Source organism: Triticum aestivum, chromosome 6B, assembly GCF_018294505.1.
Source record: "Triticum aestivum cultivar Chinese Spring chromosome 6B, IWGSC CS RefSeq v2.1, whole genome shotgun sequence".
Lineage (NCBI taxonomy): Eukaryota > Viridiplantae > Streptophyta > Magnoliopsida > Poales > Poaceae > Triticum > Triticum aestivum.
In genome coordinates, this window is record NC_057810.1 from 723095899 (window position 1) to 723104952 (window position 9054).

At 41.8% G+C, this 9054-nt stretch overlaps 1 protein-coding gene across 1 annotated transcript; it reads left to right on the top strand.

Annotated features, from left to right (window-relative positions):
• The first annotated feature begins 646 nt into the window (after positions 1 to 646).
• On the top strand, positions 647 to 6105 carry LOC123135218 (disease resistance protein RPM1). Its single transcript, XM_044554290.1, has 3 exons — positions 647 to 1690; positions 2816 to 3487; positions 4044 to 6105. Exons 1-3 carry the CDS (start codon positions 647 to 649, stop codon positions 5940 to 5942), a joined length of 3615 nt encoding a protein of 1204 aa, XP_044410225.1. The 3' UTR covers positions 5943 to 6105.
• Positions 6106 to 9054: the final 2949 nt, after the last annotated feature.

Sequence of the window (9054 nt, forward strand, 5' to 3'; positions counted from 1 at the left end):
TAATATAAATATTTACCATAACAAATCTATATGATGTGAAAATATATTTAGCCATGAATCTAATAGTATTGATTTGTTAATGTACCTGTTAATATTTTTGTCTACAAACTTTGTCAAAATTTATAAAGCTTGACTTTGACCAAAGCTAATATGCGAAGTAAATAAAAACGGAGGGAGTACACCAAACCCGCCAAATCCGTATAAATTATCAGTAAAATTTAAGCCATGATGAGAAATAGAGATGGGATTCCCAAGAGATTAACAATGTTACTCATATGAGTGCGGTGAGGCATCGCTGTCTAACCTTAACGACAGCCTGACACAAAATTAACTAATATGCAAGGACGTGAGGGCCGGCAATGTCCTGATTAAAAGATACTCTCTCCATTCTGAATTACTTGTTTTGGATTTGTCTATATACGGATGTATCTAGCACTAAAATGAGTCTAGATACATGCATATCTAGACAAATCCAAGACAAGTAATTCGGAACGGAGGGAGTAGTTGTGAGTGAACGGGCTGCGAATCAACATCAATCAGCTAGGCCATTACTTCAATATGCCCTGAGAGCCTGAGGCCTGCATCTCAAATCCATCCACGCAAACGCTCGCTGGGAGAGGTAGAGAGAGAAGCTCGTTTGGTACCGATGGAGGTCACCATGGTGAGCATTGGCAGGTCCGTGCTCAGCGGGGCACTTGGCTTCGCCAAGTCCAACTTCGCCGAGGAGGTGGCCCTGCAGCTCGGAGTAAATCGTGACAAGGCCTTCATCACCGACGAGCTGGAGATCATGCAGTCTTTCTTGTTGACTGCGCACGAGGAGCGAGACGAGCACAGCAGGGTGGTCAGGATCTTGGTGAAGCAGGTCCGTGACCTTGCCTACGACGTCGAGGATGGCCTTCAGGATTTCTTCCTCCATGTCCACCGGAAATCCTGGTGGCGCATCCCTCGCACACTCCTCGACCGGCATCATGTCGCAAGGCAGATGAAGGAGCTGCGTGCCAAGGTTGAGGACGTGGGCCAGAGGAATTTGCGCTACCGCCTCATCGATGGTACTTCCGAAGCTTCCCATCTCTCCATCACCACTGTTGCTCCCACGTTTGATGTTTCTAAAGCACTAAGGCAAATCACGGATCAGCATCAATTAAGATTAACATTCAGTCTTGCCCAGCTGATCATCGCGCAAGAATTGTTCTCGAATAATCAAATCAGAGTGATCGGAATTTGGGGGGCAAGTGGCAGCATTGGGCATGCCTCCATCATCTGGGATGCCTACTATAATCCAGATGTAAAGCTAAATTTCCCTTGCCGAGCATGGGTCCGGCTGGCATCCCCTTTCCACCCAAAAGAATTTGTTCAAAGTATAGTGAGACAGTTCCGAGCAACTGCCGAAGGATTGGTTGATTTTCCATTGGAGTTGGAGCTGGATGAGGCAAAAACGGGGCAAGAGTTGGCTGACGAATACAGTAGGTATGTCGATGAGAAGAGGTACTTGATCGTGCTTACTGGCCTATCCACCATTGAAGAATGGCTTCAGATCAAGACTTGCTTCCTGGAAAACAAGATGGGGAGCCGAATCGTAGTGTCCACAGAGCAAGCTGAAGTTGCAAACCTTTGTGCAGGCCAGAAAAGTAAGGTTTACAAGCTCGAACAATTGTCTGATGATCATACCATCTATGCTTTCTACCTGGAGGTACTGGTTCAATTTCAGACACACCCTTTTGTTATCCTATCTTGCTCAAAATATCACCTATAAAAAACCATTATGTTATGTTGAATTTTAGTTCCGTTATTTATATGTTTGCCTCATATAATCCTTCCCGGAACCCCACCTGGTGTGGGAGCTTCTAGCACTGGGTTGGTACCTTCTTTTTATTTATATGCTTTTGCGGGGATGCTAGCACTAGTAACCTTCTATTTTATACTCCCTCCGTTCCTAAATGTAAGTCTTTGTAGAGATTCCACTATGAACCACATACAGATGTATATAGATGCATTTTAAGTTTAGATTCATTCATTTTTGCTCCGTATGTAGTCCATCTAGTGGAATCTCTACAAAGACTTACATTTAGGAATGGAGGGAGTGTGTTCCATAGATGTATGTGTAGATATCAGTTGTACATTTTTTGTTCTCTTCAAACAGATTACCGAGAATATGGGTAAGGGTATATCAGCTTGATCCTCCCGTTCAGAATAATTTCTCTGTTTGGACAAGGCCGGGAAGAAGAACTTCCTGGTCCAGCCGATCTCTCATGCTCAACAAGCTTGAAAGCTTCTCTCGTTGACTCTCCTGGGCAATATTAGAGACATTCCCAGCCTCCCTGGATTAGCCTTCGACCATGTATTCCTTGCTGGTACCACTGCCCAGTTCCGAAGGAGAGGTCACCATGTTGAGATGGGGACGGTGCCATCTAGTGGAGATTTCATCCAAAATACAAGCATCACGTTGCAATGCTACAAAAAAAAAACCTCTGATCCATAATAAGTGTCGCAGTTTTGAACCAACCCCAGTTCAAAACTGCGACACTTATTTTGGATCGGAGGGAGTATGTGGTTCATGAATAGTTTCTTTTTATCTTTGTGTATGATTACTTTTCTAAATTCCCATTTGCTGAATTTTTCTAGCAAATTCAAGCCCGATCTGAGCAAACTGACTTCTATACATGCCAATTTTTTTCCTGTTTATCTATTTTTTGGTTCTTTGTCTCGTTAATATTAGTGTGTAGCAGTAGGACATATGCACTGACATGATTCACCAATTTTTGTCTGGAGTGATTCATCACTGGAAACATGACTACTATTGCTTGCTTGTGTTCAGTATTTCTACATGACATTGGACTGCACCAAGAAAGTGATACAAGAAGACCAACCTAATACAGATGTTGATGGAAAGAACGAGATACAAGAAGACCAAGATGAGCTCACACACTCCAACAAGATGGGTTGTGTTCCAAGGGAATTTCAGCTTATTGGACGGGAGAAAGAAAAATCTGATATTATTGAACTGATTCGAGAACTCTCTAGCATCAGACAGTTTGAGGTGATTGCGGTGTGGGGAATGAGTGGTTTTGGAAAAACCACTCTGATCAAAGATGTTTGCCAGGGACAAGAGGTCAATGACATGTTTGACAAAACTGCTTTTGTCACGGTCTTGCAGCCTTTCAGGCTTGAGGGGCTCCTTAGGAGCTTGGCATTGCAACTAGATGCAAGCAAGGGAAATATTGCTTCAATGGGAGTTGCAGATCTGACTAGAGTGTTGGGTAGGCATATAAAAGGAAAGAGTTGCTTGATTGTTCTTGACGACCTCCCATCTACTACGGAATGGGATACAATAATGGCAAGTTTAGGTGCAAAGGGTACTTCAAGCTTGGTCATTGTGATCACCACAAGGCGGGAGGATGTTGCTAAGCATTGTTGCAAAAAACCAGAATGCATACGCTTGCTCAACGGTCTAGAAGAAAAGGATGCGTTGTACCTGTTCACAAGAAAGGTACTGAAATTATTTACTTTATCATTGGCAAAGAAAATATTTACTTTACCTCAATTCAATTTTATATTTGAGAGTTTATATTTCAACCTATTTTTTGCCGTTTCATATTTCAGCCTGTATTTTGTAAGGCACAACACTACCAACGACCCTTTCCTGGAAGAGATTACTTCAAAGTGCCACGAGAAAACATAAATTGGGCCATCGTGATAGAATGTACAAAATATGTTTGAGAGATGCGCAGAAAATGTTATTACTTAACTTGTACTCTAGTTCATTTTATAGTAATAGATAGAATGTTGTTTCATATTTACATATATAATTAGTGTGTACAGAACTATTTCCTAGCCACTCTAATAAAAAAACTGATAGAAAAATTGGCACGTCTCCCGCTCTGAAGTTTATTGCCATGACACTATAAAACATAGCCTAGTGTGTATTCAACACTCAAATAGGGACAACCTAGTGAATAAATATACTAGGTAGACTGGTTTTCCTGCACTTGATTCATTTAACTGTAGAGTGACAACAAGACTACTTGTATTTTGGACAATTGCAGGTATTTAAGAATAAGAAAACAGATTTGGCTCGGGAGTATCCTAAGCTGGTTGTACCTGCAAAACAAATCCTGAACAAGTGCATTGGGCATCCCCTTGCTATAATCTCCATAGGTAGTTTCTTGGGAAGCCAACCACAAAAAACTGTTGCCGAGTGGAGGAAAGTGAATGAGCTTCTCAGTGTTCAGCTGGAGATGTATACATTGTTTCATGCCATAAAACTAGTCCTTATGAAAAGTTATGATGGCTTACCCTATTACCTCAAGTCTTGTTTCCTTTACCTATCCATCTTCCTTGAGGACCGCAATGTTAGCCGAAGACGTCTGGTGTACCGATGGGTTGCGGAAGGTTACTCAAGGGATATAGCTGTAGCGGATAGTTACTTCATGAAACTCATAGAGAGAAGCATGATATTACCAACTCAGGTTTCACATTGCGGCGTACAAGGAATTGACTCCTGTGAGCTACATGATCTGATCCGTGAAATCTGCATTGCAACGTCAATGGAGGAAAATCTTGTTTTGAGGCTGGAGGAAGGGTGTAGCTTGAACATGCATAGCACAGTGCGTCACCTTGCCATAAGCAGCAATTGGGACGGAGATGAGACTGAGTTGGAGAACACCGTGGAGCTGTCCCGTATACGGTCGTTGACAGTGTTTGGCAAGTGGAGGCCATTTTACATTTCTCACAAGATGAGGTTTCTTCGGGTGCTGGATCTAGAAGGAGTAGAAGGTCTAGCTGATCATCACCTTGAGCACATCGGGAAGCATCTCCATCTGAGATACCTTTCTCTAAGATGGTGTGAAGGCATCACTTACCTCCCAGATTCCATCGGTAACCTGAGACATCTCGAGACACTAGACATCAAAGGGACAGAAATATTTAAACTGCCCAAAACCATCACCAAGCTTAGTAAGCTACTTAATCTCAAAGCTGGTCGCCCATCCCTTTATCCATGTGAGCTTCACAAGGGGGCGAAACTACTATGCTGCATACCTAGCCGCATGAGATTTAACTGGCGTCATGGTGCATGCACTCCTTTTGCTAGGTGTATAGAGGGATACAATGTTGGTGTTAAGGTGCCAAGAGGGACAAGGAAATTGAAAGCCCTGCATACACTGCGGTATGTGCACCTTGCCTGGGGAAATGCCATTATAAAAGAGATAAAATGTCTCACCAGCCTGCGAAAGCTAGGAGTGGTCGGCATCAACAATACAAACGGTCTGGAGTTCTGTTCAGCCATTTCCAGTCTCTGCCGTCTTGAATCGCTGTCAGTGCTGGCGCATGATAGCTTAAATGGCTGTTTGGATGGCATGTGCACAGCTCCAGAAAATCTCCAGAGCCTCAAGCTGTCCGGCAGCTTGGAAAAATTGCCGGTATGGATCAAGGGGCTTCAGAATCTGGTGAAGCTGAAGCTCCAGTTCACCACACTATCATGCAACTGGGCAGCCATGGAGACCCTTGGGTACCTGCCATACCTATCCATTCTGGGTTTGCATGAGGGGGAGTCTATGATGGATGTAATCAGGTTCCAGAGTGGTCTGTTTAGAAAACTCACGGTGCTCGATCTTCTCTACTTTAGCATGGAAATCAAATCAGTGGAGTTTGAGGAAGGATCAATGCCCAAGCTTGAGGTGCTGACCCTTTTCCTTGAAGATACTGAAACTGCCTTCTTTGGGCTAGAACATCTGCGAAGCATCAAGGAAGTACGGCTCGGGGTTCAGTTTAACGAGAATTCAACCAAATTCTCAGAAAATATGAGCTTAGAAGAAATGGAGAAAGCAGAAGAACAGAGTAAAGAAGCAGAGAAGAAAACAAAACTCGTCAAAGACAAACTGAGGAAGGAGTTGCAGATCCAACTTCATAGGGATGAAAACCGGCCCATCTTGAAGGTGGAATGAGTTTAGAAACACGGGGTTACTTCTGTCTTAAATATCCTGACCGAGTCCCTGCCATGCCATGCTACCGTGAAGTCTATCTTCTATCTGCTCTCTTGTTTTCTTATCTAATGCATTGCTTGTTATATTGTAATAATGGGTTGAAATAAAGCCCACGCATCGACAACATTGTTGTTCTGCGGCCGTTATAGGCGGTTTTCCATTTTGTGCTTAGGTTATCTCTTTGAGTTGCTGAAAAATGAATGTCCACTGCAATTTATATATGCTATACTCTGTAACTGTATGTTCTGGCGGTGCGTGCCCACCATTGCTGGGCTGCTTAATAAGGGTGGTGTGATATCTTAGGCAATTGTAAACTGTCTGGATTAGATGCAGGAATCTCGTCAGTACTCTTTACTAGTATGTTCTAGTATCGTCTGCGATGCAATGTAACCCTTTTTCTTTTACCCTCGGTGGTCATGATGACATTTCTGCTTTTGGGCTCTGCTTTGTTTCTGCGAAGGATGAGTGGGCACACTGCCATACAATACAACATGCTATCTGTCTGTATGTTCCGGCGATGTGTATATACCATCGTTGGGTGCTCTGTTGTAAGAAGGTGGTGGTAATACCTTTGGTAATTGTTTGGATTATACATGCATAAAAGTTGTGAGTGTTTTGCATCATATGCGATTGCTTGATTGCTATCCTGTCCTTGATCATGTCATGCCGGTCGCTCGGCTCTGTGTTCCACCTGTCAGCAGAATGAAATGAATGATGTAACCACATGTAATCCACGTAGTCATCTGCAGCTTAGAGATGAAGGGAGGGAGCACCTGCGCATGTAGGGATGCAGGGTGGCGCCCGATCTGATCCGCCCCGCTTCCAGTTCAAAACGAGAAAATCTGTTTTAGCTGGAGTAGAGCGCATTCCTTTGTTTTTATTTTATTTTCCTACTCTTATTTATATTTCTGAAAAAATGTTTTACTTATGTTTTTAAAAATTCAACACGTTAAAAATGGTATAGCATTCAATATTTTACTTAATTTTCCTACTTTGTTTGTGCAATTTTTCAAAAAAAAAACATTCAAAGAAAATGTTCACACATTTAAAATTTTGTTCATGCCATTTTAGAAAACATTCAACTGCATTTCAATAAATTCGTGCAGTGTAAAATATATATTTTCTCACATTTATTAAGATGTTAGTACCATTTAAAAATGTATTTTTGATATTTAAAAATGTTCACACGTTAAACTTTTTGTTTGTGACATTTTTCAAAATGTTAATGAAAATGTGAAGTTTAGTTAACATGGTTTGAAAAAAAAACGTTCATACCACTCAAAAACTTATTCACAAAATTTAGAAAGACGATCATGCGTTATTCATGGAAACACAAACAAATGTTTATGCAATTTAAAAAATAGTTATATGTATGTTTAAAAAGTGTTTTCTGTATATTTGAAAATGTTTAATGTATATTTTACAAATGTTCACCACATATTAGGTTTCAACATGTATTAATAAATATTCAAAACATATCCAAACGGGCGAGCTCCTTCGCCTGGTCTATGGTCAGGCTGCGCCACCATCCTCCCGGCGAGGCTGCAGTGTGTTGTCGACTTCTACCATCCTCTCGAGTGCCACAAAGTCGTGGACCGGCCCCTCAAATAAAATGTCGCGGGTGGCCAGTTAACTGGTCAACCACTGACTTGAAAAAAAAATACGATTTAAAAAAATAAAAAATAAAAAAATCATGAATTCAAGAAAAAATTACAGATTTTGAATTTTTTTTGACAAACTTGAAAAATATTCATCGAATGTGAACTAAAAGTTCATTGAACTTGAAAGAAAGTTCATCCAATTTTAAAAAGTTCATCATTTTTGTAAAGTTCATCAAATTTGAATAATCATCAATTGCAAAAAAGTTCATCAATTTTAGAAAAAGTTCATCGATTTTGAAAAAAAGTTCATCGAAATTGCAAGCAAATCGTTGATTGTGAAAAAGTTCATGAATTCAAAAATGGTTCACAAAAAAAAGTTCATCAATTTTTAAAAAATGTTCATCAATTCCAAAAAAAGTTTAGAATTCAAAAAAGGTTCACAAGAAAATGTTTGCGAACTCGATAAAAGTTCGCAAAATCGAAAAAGGTTCACGAAATTAAAGAAAAAGGAAAAACAGAAAAAAAACCGGTCAAAAAGAAAAAAAATGATTCACGTCAGTTATTTGAAGAACTATAAATGATGCTTTCAATCACAAACGGACGCCGCTCATACACAGCCTGTGGGGTGTAGGGTTCGTAAAACCGCGATTGCGCGTGGTGAAGGCGGCTGTGGCGGATAGGGCAGTATACAGTAGGGCGGCAGCAGCCAGCGGCGCGCTGCCGCCTTCGACCATCAAGGTGGCAACCGGCGACTTAGCGAGGCCGCAAGGGTGAACAGATCTGCAGGTGGCGCCGAAAAGAAGACCGAGTACTTGAATGGTAGTGTTTCTGAGTTGCCGTCGATTGAAATTGGACTACATCTGGTATTTAAATACATACGTACATTCTCCAGTTTTAGATCCAATCACATAAGTACAATAGTAGAAAAGGGGGCAATGGTCCAGGCCAGGTCAGCCCATTAGTCCCGGTGCAATCCAGAACCGGATCAATGGGGGCATTGGACCCGGTTCGTTAGCCCCGGGGTCCGGCCGGGTCACGTGGGCTATTGGTCCTGGTTCGTCTGGACCTATTGGTTCCGGTTGGTGGGACGAACCGGGACCAATGCGCCTCGCTCCTGGGCCACCACCATTGGTCCCGGTTGGTGGCATGAACTGGGACCAAAGGTTTCCCTTTAGTCCCGGTTCATACCACCAACCGGGACTAAAGTGTTGGTCCTCGTTGCGTCCAGAGTTTAATCCCACCTCGCCAATCGAAGGAGGCTCACACCGGTTTACAAGCCCCTCTCTCTCTGCCTTGTTAAGCTGCTCTCAAAGTGAAAATAGATGCCCTTATACAGGAAATTTGACCTAAATTCATATTGAATTTCTCCGAAGTTAGTAGAAATTTATTATGAATTTAGGTCTATTTTTCTCTATAAGCGCATCTATGCTCATTTCTGAGTAGTTTTTTATATAGTTTTTTTTCTTTTTTGC